Source organism: Eptatretus burgeri, chromosome 1 (genome assembly GCF_056783735.1).
Source record: "Eptatretus burgeri isolate ZD-2024b chromosome 1, Ebu_testis_v1, whole genome shotgun sequence".
In the NCBI taxonomy this organism is placed as follows: domain Eukaryota; kingdom Metazoa; phylum Chordata; class Myxini; order Myxiniformes; family Myxinidae; genus Eptatretus; species Eptatretus burgeri.
Window position 1 is genome coordinate 48,889,292 of NC_140961.1, and position 20,298 is coordinate 48,909,589.

A 20,298-nucleotide genomic window follows, 5' to 3' on the forward strand; every position below is an offset into this window, starting at 1 on the left:
TTTGCAAACTTTGAAGTCACGTGACGCGAAAACGAAAGCGAAATTCGAAAATCCGGCCTGACAAAATTTAGATATTGTCCCATACATTCATATGCCACAATCAAATTCAAGGTTGCTTGAGAAATGTAGGAGATAGATTTTGAAAATCGTCATTTTCGCATGAAAATCGTCATTTTCGCATGAAAATCGTCATTTTCGCATTTTTTGCTAACTTTGAAGTCACGTGACATGAAAACGAAAGCAAATATCGAAAATCCGGCCCGACAAAATTTAGATATTGTCCCATACATTCATATGCCACAATCAAATTCAATATTGCTTGAGAAATGGAGGAGATAGATTTTGAAAATCGTCATTTTCGCATTTTTTGCCAACTTTGAAGTCACGTGACACAAAAACGAAAATCGAAAATCCGGCCCGACCAAATTTAGATGTTGTCCCATACATTCATATGCCACAATCAAATTCAAGATTGCTTGAGAAATGTAGGAGATAGATTTTGAAAATCGTCATTTTCGCATGAAAATCGTCATTTTCGCATTTTTTGCTAACTTTGAAGTCACGTGACATGAAAACGAAAGCAAATATCGAAAATCCGGCCTGACAAAATTTAGATATTGTCCCATACATTCATATGCCACAATCAAATTCAATATTGCTTGAGAAATGGAGATAGATTTTGAAAATGGTCATTTTCGCATTTTTTGCTAACTTTGAAGTCACGTGACATGAAAACGAAAGCAAATATCGAAAATCCGGCCTGACAAATTTTAGATATTGTCCCATACATTCATATGCCACAATCAAATTCAATATTGCTTGAGAAATGGAGGAGATAGATTTTGAAAATCGTCATTTTCGCATTTTTTGCCAACTTTGAAGTCACGTGACACAAAAACGAAAATCGAAAATCCGGCCTGACCAAATTTAGATATTGTCCCATACATTCATATGCCACAATCAAATTCAAGATTGCTTGAGAAATGTAGGAGATAGATTTTGAAAATCGTCATTTTCGCATTTTTTGCCAACTTTGAAGTCATGTGACACGAAAACGAAAGCAAATATCGAAAATGTGGCCCGACCAAAATTTAGATATTGTTCCATAGATTCATTTGCTACAATCAAATTCAAGATCGCTTGAGAAATGGCAGAGGAAATAGAATTTGAAAATCGTCATTTTCGCAACTTCAAAGGCCTCGTGACCTTGACCTTGAAAGTCATACCATCGTGTACGTCTCATCGACCTCTATCAGGATCACTAATGACCAGATCTCCCGCTTCAACTTCATTGTGAACGGATGGACGGACGGACGGATCGAAGGACATCGACACACATATTATTAGGTCATGCTCAAAGAGATGACCTAAAAAGGTAGAATATAGTCCAATGCAAAAGAACAGGTTCAAAAGGAAATCAATGAGGCCAACAAAATACAGTGCTGCAGATGCATAGTCCATATATTGTTGTATATAATTTGAGACTGTTGGAACAGAAGTGATGCATTAAAGCAATTGTCAAAAAAAGAAATCATCACAATATCAAACTCCAGTGTTACTAATCATCCAAACTCATCCAGTTTGCCTATATTTGGCCTAAGAACTGAACAACATCAAATGGAATTGCAAACCACAGACTTCAAAGCAAGCACTCCTCCACATCCATTCCCCAGGATTTATTAAAGTCTTGACTGAGCATTTAATCATTTACAGCAGTGTATGTTGCACCCACACAGCTGGGCATTGAATCATTCACAAGTGTTTGGTGTTCTCACAGTTGGACATTTAATAATTCATGGGAAGTGTTTGACATCGACTCACAAATGGACAGTCCTGATGGGGGTCGTGAGTGGTCTAATCAAGGTTTGATTCTCAGCCCGACTACAAACTGCTGGATTGGTGCTTCGCAGGCAGTGTATTGCATTACAAAGTGCTTACTTTCTTGAATCGACGTTAATGAGGGGACTCATCTGCAAGTATTAGTTTGTGGACGTTAAATATCCCATAGTGTCTTTTAATGAAGAGGAGGCGAGTTATCGCTGGCACCTTGGTGAGATTCCAAAAAAATCCTGCCCTAACTTACAGGGAGACATTTCATTAACGGCACAGCCACACTCCTTAGCAATGATGCCATCAGCAGCCACTTGCTGCAGACAAAGGAAGAGACTGCAGTGGGGCATTAATCATTCATGGCAGTGTTTCATGCATGATAATAGTTGGGCATTTCATGAAACATTTCTGATGAATAGAACTTTGACCAATCCAACATTTTTGATCAATTTTCAAAAAAAGAAAGCAATATAAAATGGGAATTCTCATAAAATGTTTTCGAAAACTAATTATACAGGAAATATCCCCCTGGGATAAGGAAATGATCCTTGATATGAAAGTGAATAGAGAAGGTTTAAACAGTAACCTCAGTCATTCAGTCTTTCATTGAAAAAAAAAAATCAGGGTTACTTTGTCCATAACTCAATGGAGTACTGCTCACCACTATGGGCTGGTGCACTGGCATTATGTCAGTCTCTCCTGGATTCTGTGGAATCTAAAGCTCTCAACATCATTGTAATCTCTTGCGATGAGGTCGAATGACAAGGTGTATGCTCTAAAGGTGTTCTGCTTTCTCATTACAGGCAGGTCGGTGGCTTCTCTGTAATTAACCAACTCTCTTCTGGCTTAGCTCCCTCTGCTCTTGCTCAGCCGTCCGAACCCCCACGGACCTCCAAGATGCACACATTCTTACAGTAACAAAATCTAGACTGAATGCACACCTCAATTCCTTTGTTCATCACTTCTCCTGTATGAAAAACTGCCTTCCATAGGCTGTGCTATGTCATTCTTCACTTTCGGGTTTCTAGCAAACAGTGCACCATCATCTCATGTAATCCCCAATCCTTGCCCACAACTTTTACTCCACCTATTAACCTCTCCAAACTAAACTATCTTCCCTCGCAAGTTGCAGTTTTTAAAACTTATTTATTTGCATATAAAGTTGAGGCTCATGGAAGAGCTAGAACACAGAATGGATCAGGATGGAACAGAATAAAAGGAAATCAGAAAGAGAGGGAGGAAACAACAGCAGCAGGGTTGAGTGACAAAATAGAGGGAGACAGACAAATAAGGGATGAGGGTTGCCGTCCTTCCTCTTTTTTTATTTCTTTTCCTGCACATTAATTCCCCTGCTTAGTAGTTTCGCCTCAAAGGGGGTGTGAGACGAGTGCAACACACGCGCATGTGTGTGTCCACGTCTATATATATTCACTTTTAAAATGTTTTTTTTCTGCAACCGCTTGTCCAATTGATGCGGAACTATAAAAGTAGGAGGGACTCTCCACAGAAAATATTTTATTTATAACTCTGACATCATATGTCATCTATAAATCCTTCTCCAAAAAATCTGAAGTTTCATACATCTGATGTATGGCCCAATGCGAGTGTATAATTAAATTGATGTCATACAGAACCCATGCCAAGAAACTATGTGACATAATAGGGTGCATGGATCATACCGGTATATGCACCATAATAGTAGCATGTTCAGTTAACGACTATTTTTTGCTCTAAATGGATGCGTAAGGTGAGACTCTTGCACTCTACCATGCACTCTACCAAATGTCGTTTTAGTTGTGTCCAAGAGTTAACCCTGTGCCCTCCTTTCAGTTTATACCCTCCATGCATCTCAATCGTGTCGTAAAAAGAAAGAAAGAAAGAAATGAATAATACCCCCCCCCCCACCTTTACATATTCTGGTATGAACTTGTGTGTCCATTTAAATGGGAGAAAATCATCCAACAATTTACCAAAATACAAGCTCATCATCCATGATCCCACCCTTCGGTTCACAATCGCTTGAGGCGTGTGGGTGTGAGGTGCGAGAAGGGGTTTGCATGAGGTCTTTGTGAATTGGCATTAGTTAACTTTCACTTTTACTTTAGTTTATCACTTAGTATCAGACCAAGGCATATTGTCACAAACTTATGCGGATATTTTAATGTCCCACCTCGGAACAGTTTGAGAGCACATCTCTCTGGAAGGTGCAGAAGGCTTCTTGAAAAGCTGGTGTGGCCAATGGAACTGACATGAAGTGGGTGGCCGGTAGACGCTTGCGTGCGTCGCTCGATATCAGCTCCAGTCTGGTGCATGCAGATGCTATCCATTCTTGTTCCCTTCCAGAAACAACTGGTATGAAAAATCAAAAATTGTAATGTGGTAAACACAGTGGAAAAAAAATAATTCCACATTTATATCTTACTACAATATGTTAAAAGAACGTATAATTGACATCCCCATCTTTCCTCTAAATAGGATTAAGATAAACGAGCTACATTTAAGATATCAAGACGAACTCAATGATTATTCTGCAGTATTTGCCCTTTCCAGTATCTAACCTCATTCTCACACATTTACATTTGGATGATCATCTGCTTTGAGAATGGGATGAAAAAAAGGCAAGTAAAGATGACGAAAAGAGATCCAAAACTATTATGATTATTTCAACAACAAAAGAAGAAGAAACTCGAGAGTCCATAGAACACCTTACCCCACGCAGTTCAAGTCTATAATTCAATTGAAATAAAATTATTTTAAAGGTCGTATAAAAAAATTCCAGATGTTTAGCACCATTGATGTAATGTTTATACACCACCTTCAACATAAGCAAGGTATGGTGTAAAATGGTGTAATATTTTGTCAGAACTGTAGAACTGGAGGTTTTTGGAAGCGACAAGAAGGCAATTTGTGTTCTTCAATGTTCAAGGATATAATTCAATTGAAATAAACCAAGGAGCTGATTGATACCCCCACCTTTCGGGTGGTATGAATAGATCTGTGTAATATGAAAGATAAATCTTGAATGGTTTTTGAAATGTCGCATACACAAGTGAAGTTCCCGAGATGTTCAGCAACATAATTCAGCCAATCAGAGCAGTGATCTAATCAGGTTGAGATCATGTCATGGGGAATAGATATTTGCAATATGAAAGCTAAATATTCAATGGTTTTTGAAATATCATGGTCAGAAAAGTACGGAAACAGATGATTGGTCAGTCAGTTGGAGCTCATTTTAATGCCCCCGTGTCTGATCTTGTCTGAGGAGTGGGGAACAATAAAGATTTTAAACATTGTATTAAAAAATAAATTAATTCTGAAAGTTTACTGCCATTGATGCAGTGTCAAATATACCACCATATTTAACACATTGCATTAGTTCTTCGTGACATCCTTAAAAACAGTAAGTTTCCAGTTTGGAATGATTTTCAATTTTGTTTGACTGCCAGACAGAGTAAATATGTATGTATGTATGTATGTATGTATGTATGTATGTATGTATGTATGTATGTATGTATGTATGTATGTATGTATGTATATATATATATATATATATATATATATATATAGTTACGGTTGTGGAAATTCACAGAACACCAGTCAGGTTCCACAGAGGTCAGTTATTTCGATAAGTGTGTGTTCTCGGTTAGAATTCCCCACCGATGTATAAAGGAAATTATTCGTGTGCCGGGCTGTGCATCTTTGAGTTAGCCGTTATTCTTTCTCTATCTTTTATTTCAAAACAAACACATCATCACACCAACAACAACGATTTCAACCAGGTCCGCGTTTGATCGGCGATTTCACCCACGTCCGCATTTGATCGGCGATTTCATGGCAAAATCACATCAAAACAGCGTTACCCTCTGAAGGAGCTGGCCAATCAGAAGTGAGAGGGGCAGATCCAGCCTGGGTGAAGGTTCAAAGGTGAGAAGGGGAAGGGCGCTGATTTCGGGTGGCGAAGCCCACAGCGGCCCCTCCCCTTGGGGCTATAAAAAGCCGCGTTCGCTCGCCGACAAGGCAGTTGAGTGGTTGGAGAGACGCCGAGTCAGCAGTTGAGTGGTTGGAGAGACGTCGAGTCGGCAGTTGAGCAGTTTGGCCGGGTCGCAGTGAAGGAGTTGACGAGTGGGACATTCGGGTGTTAGCCGAGCAGTTGGTGGTGAAGCTGGCGAGTGGAGTGGAGTTCGTTGGTCGGAAGAGTTGAGTTGGTTCATCGGAGCAGTGAAGTTCGTTCGCTGGAAGGTTCACCAGCGCAACCAGGAAGCCGGGGTCGAGACCCGTTCACTCCTCCAGCTTGTCGCTGTGGTATAGCCTGCGGGCATGCAGGGCGGGGCATGATGATGGGAGGAGGGGTCGTCGTGGTCATCGTGTCTGCCAGGAATATAAGGAGTGCGCGCCGCCTGAGGCGTTGTAGTGATGCCGTAGTCGCCCGGCTTGTGAGTGTGCTGAGTACGTAATAAAAGAGAGCTGCGGGCCAAGTACGCCCGCGCTCGCGCTTGTGCAACACAGCCCGGCTCGACTGTTCCCCCGCTCGTGTCTGCCTGCTAAGCATCTCTATCACGACACCACAGTTGGCTGACGAGGATCTTCGGATCGGCGTGTGCAGGGAGGCAGCGAATAACCCGTGCGGTTCCAGGCTACGGAGCCAAGGGTCTCGCCAGCACGAGCATGGCAGAAGGTCGGGGCACGGCGCACGGGCGCGTGCCCGTTTTCGGGGGAGATGACTTCGAGTTGTTTTCTGAACAATTGGGTTGCGACTTCCGCGCGAATGATGTAGATGATGAAGAAAAACGCAAGTCGATCTTGCTCGTCTCGCTATCAACGGAGCACTACCGGCTGCTGAGTGATTTGGTGGCTCCAAATAAGCCCAGTGATGACGGGCTATCGTTTCAGGACATCGTGGCGAAAATGAAGACCCACTTGGCGCCAGAGAAGTCGTTGCAGCTCGCACGGTTCCAGTTCGATCACCTCGCGAAGGGGGGCGAGGAGCGCGTTACAGACTTCGTAGCACGGGTGAAGCATTCGGCCGTGCCTTGCAAGTTCACGGCAGAGGAGCGTCCGGCACGACTCAGAGATCGTTTTATTTCTGGTCTGCGAGACGCGAAGATGGTAGCAGCCATCCTGCGGTTGACCGACGTCACATTCGACTCGGCGGTCGGGACTGCTTCGTCTGTCGAGCAGACGCTCACGGATGTCCGCACCATCGCTGGCCAGGACGTAATGAGTAGCTCCAGCTGAGGCATGTCGGCTGGTCCCGAGGTCCACGCGGTGACCCAGGTGCCGCAGGTCGCACATCCCGGAGTTCACGCGATGACCCAGGCGCCACAGGTCGCGCAGCCCGGGGTCCGCGCGATGACCCAGGTGCCGCAGGTCGCACGCGCGCCTGGCGGTGCGGGACGAGGGCGCGCACCGCAGCACGGTCGCACCGGGAGCGAGGTGGATTTCCAGGGGTGCTGGGGGTGTGGTGGTCCGCACCTGTGACGAATGTGCCCGTACAAGAACACCGTGTGTTTGCATTGTCACAAGGTGGGACATTTGAAGCGTGTGTGTCGGATGGCGGGGGCCTCCGTTGGGGTCTTGGATGACGAGGTGCGGGAGGACCCCAGTGACCTGGAGATCAGCCTGCAGCCGGGGCATGGCGATGCCGGCGGGCCGGAGCAGGAGATGCAACCACGGTTGAGTCTGTTTTCCGTTGGTCCGGAGATGACGACGCCGTTCATGGTGGAGGTCGAAGTGAATGGCGAGCCGACCGTGTTTTGCGTGGACACCGGGGCTGCAGTGTCGGTCATGGGCGAGCAGGCGACTCGTGGTCTTCGCGGTGTTCGCCTAGTCGGGACGGCCTTGTCGCTGTACACGTACACCGGTGAAGCGATTGCACCGCTTGCGAGGGCCGACGTCTCAGTGCGCTACCGAGGTCGACGCGCCCGGCTCTCGGTGTTCGTGGTGCGAGGGGAGGGGCCCGCCCTTTTGGGTCGGGACTGGCTGGCGCACCTCGGGCTGGATCTCCAGTTCGTACCTCCAGGTGTGCCGGTGCTCTCTTCGATGCTTTCGTCGAGTACCGAGGGCGAGGTTCCGGCGGCGGGAGCCGCGTCGATGCAACGGGAGCGGCCGTTCGTTGCTGCCTGCAACGGTGGTGTGCGGTGCGGAAGCAGCAGGAGCCGTGCCAGCTCTCGCGATGAGCTCTCGCGCGTCGACTGCGTTCATGGTGCGGGGTGCGCCGGTGTTGTTCGGGCAGCTTCAACGGGTTGCGGTGAGCCCGTGGCGTTAAAGGAAGTCGCGAGTCACAACATCGAGTCAACAACCAAGAGATGGACTCGTGATGTGGGTTATGAGTTGCTGTTCATTGCATATTTGTTTTTCCTTGCTCTAGTGATGCAGTTTAACGTTGTTGAAATAAATGCCAACAGGTCCTGTGTGAGAGTGCGTTTGGCAGAGATCAATCGATGGGTTTTGCAGTATGGTCAATGTGATGTTGTGGCTTTGGGAGCGGTGGTGGCGAATAAAAAGGTTGGGTTGGCCTTCCATTGCCCCGGGCCGCGGGTAGTTGCTTTGTCATGTGCAGGGATTTTGTCGAAAGAACGCGCTGTACGGGAAAATGAATTTGCAATGGTTCCAGTGGTATTCCTATTGATTTATGACGAGCCTATGGTTGAAGTGTGGTTTAAATGGAGTTGCTACCGTCTAACTGCTGTGTGGGTCTCGGAGATCGACTCGGAGCCAGGACTGGTGCGCTGGTCGGCGTTACCCCCACCTCTGGTTGCGGCAAGGTCAGACGTGCCTGGCGCCGGGGGCGCAGCTCTCTGTGTTCGCTCAAGGCCGTTTAGACGGGCGTTGGCATCTCAACTGGTTGTGGTGCGTGGGTTGTTATGGAGCATTGGTTGCGTCCAGCCAGCGGCGCTGTTCAGCGCCCCCATCCAAGGTCAATCGAGTCTGGCGCTGGCGCCACGGCTTCCAGACAGCGGGCTTCCGGCCTTGGAATGTTTATCTGCTTCAGGTCTGCCTGGGGGAGGTGTGCCGCCTTGTGGGCCGGAGGCGTTTGATGGTGCCGGGGGAGGTTTGCTCGGGAGGTCGCCGCGGCCTCGCCGGCGCTGCGTAAGCATGAGCCGCCTGGGGGCGTTTCCGCTGTGTAGTGCTGCTGTGCTTCTCGCCTTGCTGCTTCATATCGGTAACGCGGTCAGAGTTTGGTAGGTGCTGTGTGCACCTCCGTCTTCGGAACCTGGCCGTGGCAGCTCCACGAGCTCGCTTCCACACGTTATATGATGTGATGTGCTTTTATACTTCGCTGTTTTCTTTTTTTGTACCTTGTCTACTGTTATACCGTAGTACTTCGTGCTGTTTATGCTTATTATGATGGTGATCATTTAATAATCATAGTTTTAGGAGGGAGGAGTGTGGTATAGCCTGCGGGCATGCAGGGCGGGGCATGATGATGGGAGGAGTGGTCGTCGTGGTCATCATGTCTGCCAGGAATATAAGGAGTGCGCGCCGCCTGAGGCGTTGTAGTGATGCCGTAGTCGCCCGGCTTGTGAGTGTGCTGAGTACGTAATAAAGGAGAGCTGCGGGCCAAGTACGCCCGCGCTCGCGCTTGTGCAACACAGCCCGGCTCGACTGTTCCCCCGCTCGTGTCTGCCTGCTAAGCATCTCTATCACGACACCACAGTCGCCGGCTAGGCCAGGCCGCAGTGAAGGCCAGACGACCGAGGGGAACCGAGCAAGCCCCCGCCAAGCCGCTCAAGTGACTGGCGCGTTACACCACCTGGACCGAGCAGAGACACCAGAGGCCACCGGCCCGAATACCATTGAGTCGCCACCAGATAGCCGGCCTGGTCTCTCAGGGCCTATTCCGGTCATCCCGGCCCTGAGTGCATTAAAGGCTCACGAGCCAGATTTTCTTTCTTGGGTTTCGCATGAAAGTCTGTGGCGCCTTGTCCTTAAGTAGAATTGTTGTTAAGTGCCTGTATATACTTGCTTTCCGACAGAACTGGGCTGTAGGCTTTTTGCTCATGTCCTGTCCCTATTCCCCCATTGACTGCTTATGTGCTGGGTGGAAATAAATACCCGTTGTTTGAATGTCAACCCACTCGTTGCGTCACTTTCTCCATTGACTGCCATGATGCGTTCGGGAAATTAGCTGGCTGATTAAAAAGCCAATAAAATAATGTGGTCCGACGGGATCTGGCGAATTAAAACCGCTCGGCATTCGCATACGGAATGAGCCGCTTAAGCGGCTCGTTTTCATGCAGGCCCCGTCGAGGTATAAACTCCTGGCATTTCTGTCCGCATGAATAGTTAGGTATATCGATAATTCGGCGATTGACCCTGTAGCGCGTGGACCGAATAGTTGGCTAGTTTATGGTGTATTAAAAACAACCATAGCTGGGTTTCGGCGTTTGTCCGGAAGCTATGACTAGAGTCGCGTTCGGTGGACGTGCGGCCTGGATTGGGCTGAAAAGGTCGTGCGCACGCCGAACGGGCGGAAATCTACAACAATATATATATATATATATATATATATATATATATATATATATATATATATATATATATATATATATATATATATATATATATATATATATATATATATATATATATATGTCAGGTCAGGTTAGATCTGTGACCTGCAACAGGTACCATGTAAACCTGTACTAACCTGTTCCATGGTCGGGTTGTCGGTGACTAAACCGTCTCCCCCACCAGGTTTTCTGGTGAGGAGGGTGTTTGGATGTGGACATCCAGCAGGATTAAAAACAAAACCTGTCAAAGGGCGGAGGAGCTCCTTGTGAGCCAACGGCCATCCATATCTAGTGCCCAACTGTGTCTGCGGACGTCCTCCTGCAGTTGGGTTACTTTTTTATTAGGAGGTTGGTGGCAGGGTTTGCATTCTGGCCACTGTAAAACCCTTCATTCCGCAAAAAAAAATCTGAAAACCCACTCTGTGGGAGTACCTCCTGTGCAGCTTCCCTTCGCAGGGCAGCTCACCGGATGACGGGATTGGGGCAAAGCCTTCGGGACCCCCAATCTTTGATGATAGGAGGGAAACCACGGGGTAACATCCCTGGGTCAGATTGCGGGAGAGTGTGTCGGAGTGGTGCTGAGGTGTCGTCCACCAGACGGCGGTCTCCTTGGGTTAACCTGAGGCGGTCCCTTCGGGTGGGTGCCTGGAATGTCCTATCCCTAAGAGAGGATGATCACCTGTCTCTGTTGTCATCTGAGCTCAAGCGTTTGGACATCGGGATTGCAGCTCTCTCTGAGGTTCGGAGACCGGATTGCGGCGAGATAATGGTGGGTGGTTACACCTACTATTGGTCTGGTCGCTCTGATGGTTGCCATACCCAAGGAGTTGCTGTGGCTGTGTCCAATAAGCTGACCCCAATGATAATTGAGGTAACACCGGTCAACGAGCGTATTATGAGATTAAGGATTCGTCACTCCTTAGGTGTCATTTCCTTGGTCTCTGTTTATGCTCTGACTGAGGCTAGTGATCTCACTATGAAGGATGCATTATAGGTCAACAATTGACTGTATCCTTGCTCTTCGTGTCCTCACTGAACGCAGGCGAGAGTTTCGGCAGGGGCTGCTTGCAGCCTATGTTGATCTCTGTGAAGCGTTTGATTCAGTGAATCGGGATGCCCTCTGGAGGATTCTTGGTCTTCGTGGGGTGCCACCAAAACTGATCGATCTGATGTCTGAACTCTACTCTGGTACTAAGAGTGCTGTGAAGTGTGGTGGTACCATCTCTGACTTATTTCCAGTTGTTACTGGAGTTCGTCAGGGGTGTGTACTGGCCCCCACACTTTTCAGCACTTGTATGGACTGGATTTTAGGGAGGATGTCGGAGAGATCAAGCTGCGGTGCATCGTTTGGGAATGTCAAGATCTCGGACCTTGATTTTGCAGATGATGCAGTCATCTTTGCGGAGACTTTAGATATCCTTTTGGGGGCCCTCGAGGTGCTGAATGAAGAGTCGGAGCCGCTGGGATTATGGGTTTCTTGGGTCAAAACTAAGATCCAGGCTTTCGGTGACATCTTGGATGCTGCTTTCCTGTCTGTGTATGTTTGTGGTGAGGATGTTGAGGTCGTGGAGAGATTCACTTACCTTGGCAGTGATATTCATGTCTCTGCTGGCTGTGAGTCAGAGGTCAATAGACGTCTGGGTCGGGCCTGGGGAGTCACTGGATCATGGGGTGTGGCGCTGCCGGTACCTGTGCGGGAGGACGAAAGTCGGAGTCTTCAGGTCCTTGGTACTTCCAGTCTTGCTCTATGGATGCGAGACTTGGACTCTGACCAAGGATCTGAGATGGAGACTTCATTCATTTGGTACCAGGTCTCTTCGGAGAATCCTTGGCTATCGCTGGTCGGATTTTGTGTCCAACGAGCGGTTTCTGAGAGAGACTCGGATGAGATGTGTTACCTGCATAGTCCGTGAGCATCAGTTGCGGCTGTATGGACATGTGGCTCGTTTTCCTGACGCTGATTCTGCTCACCAGATTCTCTCAGCGGGGGAGTCTCGTGAGTGGAGCAGGCCAGTGGGCCGACCACGTGCCTCGTCGTTGCAGCAGGTTGACCATCATCTCAAGGAGATGGGGATGGGCCTGGCATCTGCCTGGGGGATGGCCAGACGGAGGCCCCTGGAGTACCGGCGGAAAGTGGACGCAGCGACGCGCTGTTCTGGCACATGCTCCCATACCTGACCTGACCTGTATATCACTCCTCTCTGTGCATGTGCGATGGGGTCAAATTCAGAGGCGAAGTATTGCTAAACTGCAGGTTTGTTTTCAGATTCGTGTTTAAAAGATAACATTCAATTGAAATCAAGTTGTTCATAAACCTTACTGATGTTTGTAGATGGATGGACAGAAAGAATGGAGTGAACTAATTGCTTCACCCCACTTTTGTACTTCATGTGCGTGGGATAAAAAAAAAAAACAGCAACTCAGTAATGTCTGTTGTTGCTCAAACAAACAATAAACAAACAAATGCAATGACAGGAACTGGTTTGGATAGCCTCACCATCAATCCATGCAAGCAAAATTGTAAGACTCACCAGTCTCCCCTTCAATACCAGGACCAGGGATGGAGATTTGGGTCTTGGTTTCATGCTCAATCCGTCTGCGAGTCTCTCCCTTCTTTCCGACAATGTGCCTACATGGAGATAGCAACAGTGCCATAGATTAAGCACAAATTAGAGCAACAAACAGGGATCGTGTCTGATGTCTATTTCTGTGGTTGCTGTTCTGCTTTAACGAGATGCTCAGGTCCGGTACTCAAACTCGATTTGTACACATTATTTGGATTCACCCTGCCAGAAATTTATAATCACACTCGGACTAACATATCATCATCAACAATGTACTCTTGCCCAAGCAGTTTCTTGGCATATACTCTGCTATGTAATTTGTCATTGCCTTCATAGCAGTCAGTCAGGGCAGGAATTTATGATTATTTTGTCAGGGTACTGTATTAAACACATAGAGTAAAAATTGCGATTAAAAAAACACCATGAAGGCTGTTGAAAACGTTCTAGGACTGAGATGCAATAGCCCAACAAATGCAAACTTTTATTTATTTTTCAATATCTGCAAAGCACTTGGTCCATTTGTCTTTCAAAATGTATAGTCAGTAAAACAGAAGTTTTTGGATCGCTTGTTCATCATGTCTCAATTGCTTCAATCGGTTCCTCACTGCTGATGAATTGGCGACCACACAGGTGGGACTTCACATGTCAAAACCGATAATAGTCAGTGGTGGAACCATGTCTCAATTGCTTCAATCAGTTCCTCACTGCTGATGAAGTGGAAACCACACAGGTGGGACTTCAAACGTCAAAACCGATAATAGTCAGTGGACACTCGGCTCACGGGCTGTGTGGGAAGTATTCCAACTGTTTGAAGCCAATGTCACAAATAGCGGTTTGCGCAATGTGCACAGATGCATTGTCAGGAAGGAGCACACCTTTGGTGAAATCCCTCAGCATTTGTGCTTGATGGCCGACCACAATATTCACATGAGATGAGTAATATTCCTCTGTCACTGCATTCTTGCAAGGTATATAGTCATTCAGAAGGATTCTCTTAAAATCCCAGAAAGTGGAGGCCATGAACTTGCCAACTTATGGTTGGGTGCTAAATATGTTGGGGGTCAATGATTCCTTGTGCTTCCATTGCATATATTCCAATTTAGTTTCAGGATCTCAGTGATGAAGCCACGTTTCATCACCAGTTACCAAATGAATAACAAGGTCAGCTGGATCTGCATCAAACAGTTGAAGAAGCTTGGGATGATGCCAACTTTTGCTTTTGATTGCGAGTGCTGAAGTTTTGGTGAACCCTTCTTTTTGAGAGTTTGGACATGCACGTGTTTGCGATTGAAGAAGAATTCTAAATTATTTGGATATTTTGGAGACCTTAAGGCCCGGTCACACCTTGACGTTTTAGCCAGCGATGGCAACGTATTAAGATTTATGTAAAACGTTGGCTGACGTTGAACTTTTGATGTTTTTTTTTTTAAGATTCGGACGTATTCATAACATATTAGTAATGGACACAGAACGTTTCGTTGTGTTATAGATAACTTATACCAACGAATGCTGAACCTGTTGTTGGCCTACACAACCGATGCCCAACGATAGTCTAACTTCGGCATAGCGCGTTGCACGCATTGCTGACGATGTCGTGACGTAGCCTATTAAAAGGCTGACGCACAACGATTCGAATCATAACTGCCGTAGAAATGGAAGTGACAACATCGCGGTCACACCTTGGCGATCTTGCCAGTGTATGCCGACCTAAGAAAAATGTGTCTAAAACGTTGGGGGCACGTCAAATACGGTATGAGTAAGTTTGGTATACGCGAGTAGAACGCTAAAGTATGCTATCATACGTCGTAGTAAGTAGAGTACGTCAAGAAATTTTAAACATGTTCAAAATTTTACGACGTACTCGGCGTATGACACACGTTCCACATGCGATGGGATAAGTTTTACACATGATATGTGGACGCTTACACACGTCCACAAAGGCTACTTATAAGCTACTCATAAGTCGAAACACGTCGCGGTAATGCCTTTTTTACGCGAAACTTATTTCTAACTTATGTTTGACGTGCTTTGAACCAATTCTTTACGTAGTCCCAACACACATCGACGTATGTAGACGTATTCCAATGACGTCTTCCGGTCAACAAAAAAAAATAAATTAACGTGTTTCTAGCTTACAACTGCCATATAAAGACGTGTTCCCAGCGGTTTTGGGAATTGGTATATAAAAATGGTGTTCATAAAAGGGGAACCCAACAGTGTTTTCGAGTCCTTTTTGAGTCGATGTCCATGTCAGCAGTAACAGTATCAGTATCAGTATTAGTATTAGTATTAGTAGTAGTAGTAGTAGTAGTAGTAGTTTGTTCATGTTGGCAGTAGTAGGTGAGTGTGAGGGGGAGGGTGTGGGTTATGATGGATCGTCCTTGCGTCCGCGTGTCCACGGGTAGGTTCATAGGCTGCCACTCAACGATTTAAATGGCTGCATCTCCACTATTGAAAGTAGACGCTTGCACTCAACAATTGGATTTTTTTTACACTCAACGACTTTTAAACGGTACCACTCAGCTATTTTCATTGTTTACAATGAACGATTTAAATTGCTGTCACTCGCCTTTGTTTTTTGACGCTGGGGTTTGGAAATTTGAAGCGTTTCTTCTGAACGTGTTAAAACGCTCAAACTCGACTATTTTAAATAGACGATGCTGATGGACAATTGGAATCATAGCCAAGCTAGACATCGAAGTGTGAACATCCTCGTCATGCCGAAGAAAAGTTTGAAGAATGCTGCAAATAAGTGTCCTGGCCGTGGCCGTGGACGCTGACGCAAGGACGATCCATTATACCGACGTCTTTCAGCCTATGAGTAACTTAAAAGTAACGTCTGTCGATGTGTGGCAACGATCACGTAACGTGCCAACAACACGTTAATCATAGGTTAGAAATAAGTTTCGGGTACGCTAAACATTACCTCGGCGTGTCTCAACTTATGATTAACTTACAAGTACATGTGTTGACGTCTGTCAACGATCGCAGACCGTGCATACAACTTGTGGCCAGAGTAGCGGAACGTGTGAGTCATACGCCGGCATACGTCGTGAAATTTCAAGCATGAAAAAATTTGAGGACAACCGAAAAGTACAACGTTTAAAGCCAACGTACAACGACGTATGGCAGTGTTTTTCAGCGTGCTCTCAATGTTATCAAAACTTACCCATAACGTATTCAACGTGTGCCAGCGTTTTAGAAAAAAAATTCAAAAATCGGCATACGTTGGCTAAAACGTCAAGGTGTGACCGGGCCTTTAGCATGGCAATTGCCTTAACCTGAGGGAATGGGGGGGGGGGCAGTCGGTCACATTTTCCAAGCGTTCTAACCTATGGTCACATCAAAGGACACACACACTTAAAGTAAGCCACCTATATGGCTACTGTACAAATCAAAGGCACAACTTTAACATACATGGCCATCATGAGTTTTGTGGATTTATTTTGAACTGAAAGATTATTTTTTTAATAAAGCTTGACTGACAACTCTTTGTCCAATTTTATTAAGATCCATAATTGTACAACATAGCAAACTTCTGGATTCTGAAACGACAAGCAACGTCACATTATGATGTAACGAATGGCATTTAACAAGGAAATATGCAAGTTTATGATGAGAAAAAGCTCTCAGGTGTGATTTTCTCATTCCAATAACTTTTGAATGACTGCCCCTCAGAGTGTGGTATTTCCTTTTATCATTTCAATTTTCCTGGTTATTGGATCTAACGACCAATTATCTAGCGGACAATGCAGTCAAAGCCAGAAAAAGGAAAATGATAAAAAAATAAGCTATTTTACAGGCAATATTACCATCTGGGCCTGGCATCACTCGACAGATTACCTGCAGGTGGCATTATTTTTTTAGCAACAAGAGGCACTTACTTGCACAGAACACTGGGAATGTGCATCGAGGTATGGAAGCCTTTTTCGGTTTTCTCCATGGATAGATCATACTCACTCGGCTCATCTGCAGGAAAATCTGAAACATCTCAAATAAATAAGTTATATTTTGAATTTATGAGTCACAACTAATAGCAATTATCATTTGAAATGTAGCAGCTACACAATTGAAAACCTTCAGGAAGTAATTCATTTCTTTGTCTGCAAGGTGTGTGAAGTGAATGGGTTAGGGTTAAGATATTTAAACACTGCATTTGAGAGAGGAGGGTTGTTTGTGTACTGTATATGTGTATTAGTGTAGCCATCAGGTGATCACAGTTGCCTGGAACAAATCCCAGTGGGCTGCTTCAACAGCGGCCTTAACGTTACAGCCAACTGGTTTGGTCGTCCTGGATAACGGGTCTTTCCCTTCTGATACCGTTCCGATGGGACCGTCAAATCAGCCGATGCATTACGCTACTTGGTGGCGCCTGCCTTGTATTTAATTAGTGGCCGAGCAAGCTGAGGAGGCACATGGTATGGTGTGGGTACACGTCATTAATTGTCATTGGCAATTAATCCTCAACTGACTTTCCCTAATCGCAAGAACCAGGAACAACAGTTCAAATTCATCCTGAGACCAGGTATGTTTAATTACAAAACAATGGTGCACGGGTGACAGGAAATACAAGAAGCAATAAATGGAACCCCTCAACCCTGACCGAATACGTACGAACAAATTAACGGAGATCCTTAAATAACTAGAGTTCATAGAACACCCTAATCAGCAAAGTCTTGAGAAAGTAAAAGAAAAAGGACACGGCAAGGGTCTTTTAAACTCTTGCTTTTTGTGTTTCCGAGAACAACCGATATTTCCTCCAAGCCACCATTTTGTCTGAGAGAGCAAGCGACAAATTTGAATGGTCGAGATGATGCGAAATGCTGTAATATTTTGACAAGTACTGCTAAACGAAAGGTTTTTGAAAGTGCCAAGAAGGCGATTTGTATTGTACAGTGTTCGAGTATATAATTTTGAAATTTAAAAAAAAAACATTTTCGAGGGTTTAATCACCGTTGATTCACTTTTCCATATTATATTAGTCCTTCATGACGTCTCTAAAAGCAGCACGTTTCCTTTTTGGAATGATTTTCAATTTTGCCTTGACTGCCAGACAGGCAGACACATACTTCAAAATATAACACTCAATTGAAATTAAGAAGCTCCTTGATTATAGACCGACGTCTGTAGACAGACAGACAAGGTGAACCAAATGCTTAACCTCGCTTTTTGCTTTGTGCATGTGGGGTCACAAAGCCTTATCGGGCCCATTCATTCATGGCACAATAGAGAGAAAGAGGGAATCACAAGAAAAGATATACCATGTGATGTCCGGCAGGACACCGCAGAATGATTGCAAGTCCCAGTTCCTGGCTACTCTGGTGGGGAATGGGCTGCTCCGTCCTTTGTGCTGTTGGCTCGGGAAGAGAAGAGAGGGCTTGGCTCCGGCTGGATGGGCATGGCTCTGGCACAGCAGTACGAGCGAGTTTCACATCTCTCTCCCAAGCAGAATCCAGGCTTTTCCTTTGCTTCCCCCCAGTGCACCCACTTTTATTGCCATCACCCCATAAATCACCCATAACAAGCCATGACCCTCCACTCTCTGTAGGCCACTTTATTTTAGTAGTGGGAGAGTCTTCCAGAGAGCCCTGCCCCAGGTGGCAATACTTATGGCACAGACAGTGATGTCACGTCATCGGGTACATGCTGACGGCGGAGAGAGTGGGGGGCAGGAGAAGGGAGCCATTGGCCACCGAAAGGCCCATTTGATGGGTGGAGGACTCATACTTGTCACCTCGGGATGGGCACGGCGGCATTGTTGCACAGCAGCGGCAACATTTCCCACCAAGACTTTTAGACTCTTAAAACAGATATAAAAGACAGATTACAAAGGGTAGACCATAAAACAAAGGGTCACATGGATGGTGGTTTTTAGACACACACATTAGGAAGGGTGTGCGTCGTTTATCTATTACACATATGACGTCTAATATCACAATTAATTAAATTACGCTTACTCTGAGATATTTACGAAGGAGCTAACTAAATATACTCAGCAATGTTACCCCCAGGAGTCATTTCCACAATGATATTGTCGAGTTTCCACCCTCCCGACCTCCCCCTCCACCGGTGACAGTTAATTACGAGTCAGGTGAGAAACTACAAACCGCCAAATCAATTTGGAGGCAATCACATGCCTGGCATAGCCGAATGATCCTATTCCAAGCATGGGCTAACCCCGAACCGGAAATGATTTTAACGTAACTTGCACCCCCGAGGGATTCATCAATGTTGTAAAAACAAGCGACGCAAAGGAGGCGGATTGTGAAGCAGGTATGCACAAGCATACAAATTAAGGATTTATTAAACAAAAGGACACGTGGATGAGACACTTTTATGGATGGATCCAGTGGACGAAGACAGATGAATGGAAATAATTGTCAAATGAACAAACCCTCGCATAATAAAACGACACCTCTATGGGCTCAGACACACTCGCACAGGAACTCACACACGAACCAGGAGTAGCACCTGCAGACCTATACTGAGCGTTCACGGCCCAGAGAAGTGTCCCCGACACAAGAGCAGAGCTCCAGCACCAACGAATGTACAAGGCGAAAGAGAGAGAATGTCACTTTTCAGGTGCTTAAAATAATCTTCCTCTCAAGTCATCTTGTCCTCAGGAGACGCGCCACCGCCACTCGGACGAGGCCTTCCGGCACAATCAGGCAATAGCCTGTCTAGTCAATGGCAGCACTCCTTACCAGCAGGTCTGGCCAATAGCACGCCACTTTATATTAGCAGTGGGAGAGTCCTCCTGGGAACCCTGCTCCAGGTGGCGATATTTATGGCACAGGCAGTGATGTCATGTCCTCGGAACCATGTTGACGGCAAAGAGAGGTGGAGAAGGGAGCAAACTTTGTGCTGCATACTGAGTGATCTCATATTAGTTATCCTCTCGGAAACTATCCACCTTTCCTTGCTTGGCCCTTGCAGGTTCAGACAGATCACATGACACACTTATTCTAGCCAATTATTATTGCACACAACACTTCCTATGGGATACAAAAAAAGGTCAATCTTAGCCTAAATATGAAGTCCTAGTTACAAGTAAAATAGAACAATCCTACACTTCACTAATTAGCTTGTTGACCCCACACATTTCGCAATACCTATATGGACAGTGCCCTGCCAGAATAAAATGAAAAAGGCTGTAAACAAACGATATTTTAACAATCTGGGAGACGAACACAATTAAAAAGTTCATACACTAGTATTTGGTTGTCTGACCTTTGGCATAATAAAGTGCTTGAACCCATGATGGAATCAAATCAATGATATTCTACAAGACAACCCAATCAAATTTTGACAAATGTGAGATAGATTTTATTGAAGGTCTTGCATATCAAGTATGGCTTTTCCACTGCTCCCGATCCATGTTCACAGACACA

General features: G+C 45.7%; 1 protein-coding gene across 6 annotated transcripts in view; it reads right to left on the minus strand.

The window, feature by feature from the left end:
- ASCC1 (activating signal cointegrator 1 complex subunit 1) overlaps nt 1-20,298 on the minus strand; it is a 48,669-nt gene that overhangs the window by 20,766 nt on the left and 7,605 nt on the right. For all 6 annotated transcript variants that reach the window (XM_085883380.1, XM_085883371.1, XM_085883361.1 and 3 more), the window contains 3 exons: nt 16,792-16,888; nt 12,875-12,972; nt 4,001-4,179 (listed from right to left, as the gene is read on the minus strand). In XM_085883380.1, the coding sequence (XP_085739506.1) occupies nt 4,001-4,179; nt 12,875-12,972; nt 16,792-16,888 (374 nt within the window). The remainder of the gene's footprint in view (nt 1-4,000; nt 4,180-12,874; nt 12,973-16,791; nt 16,889-20,298) is intronic.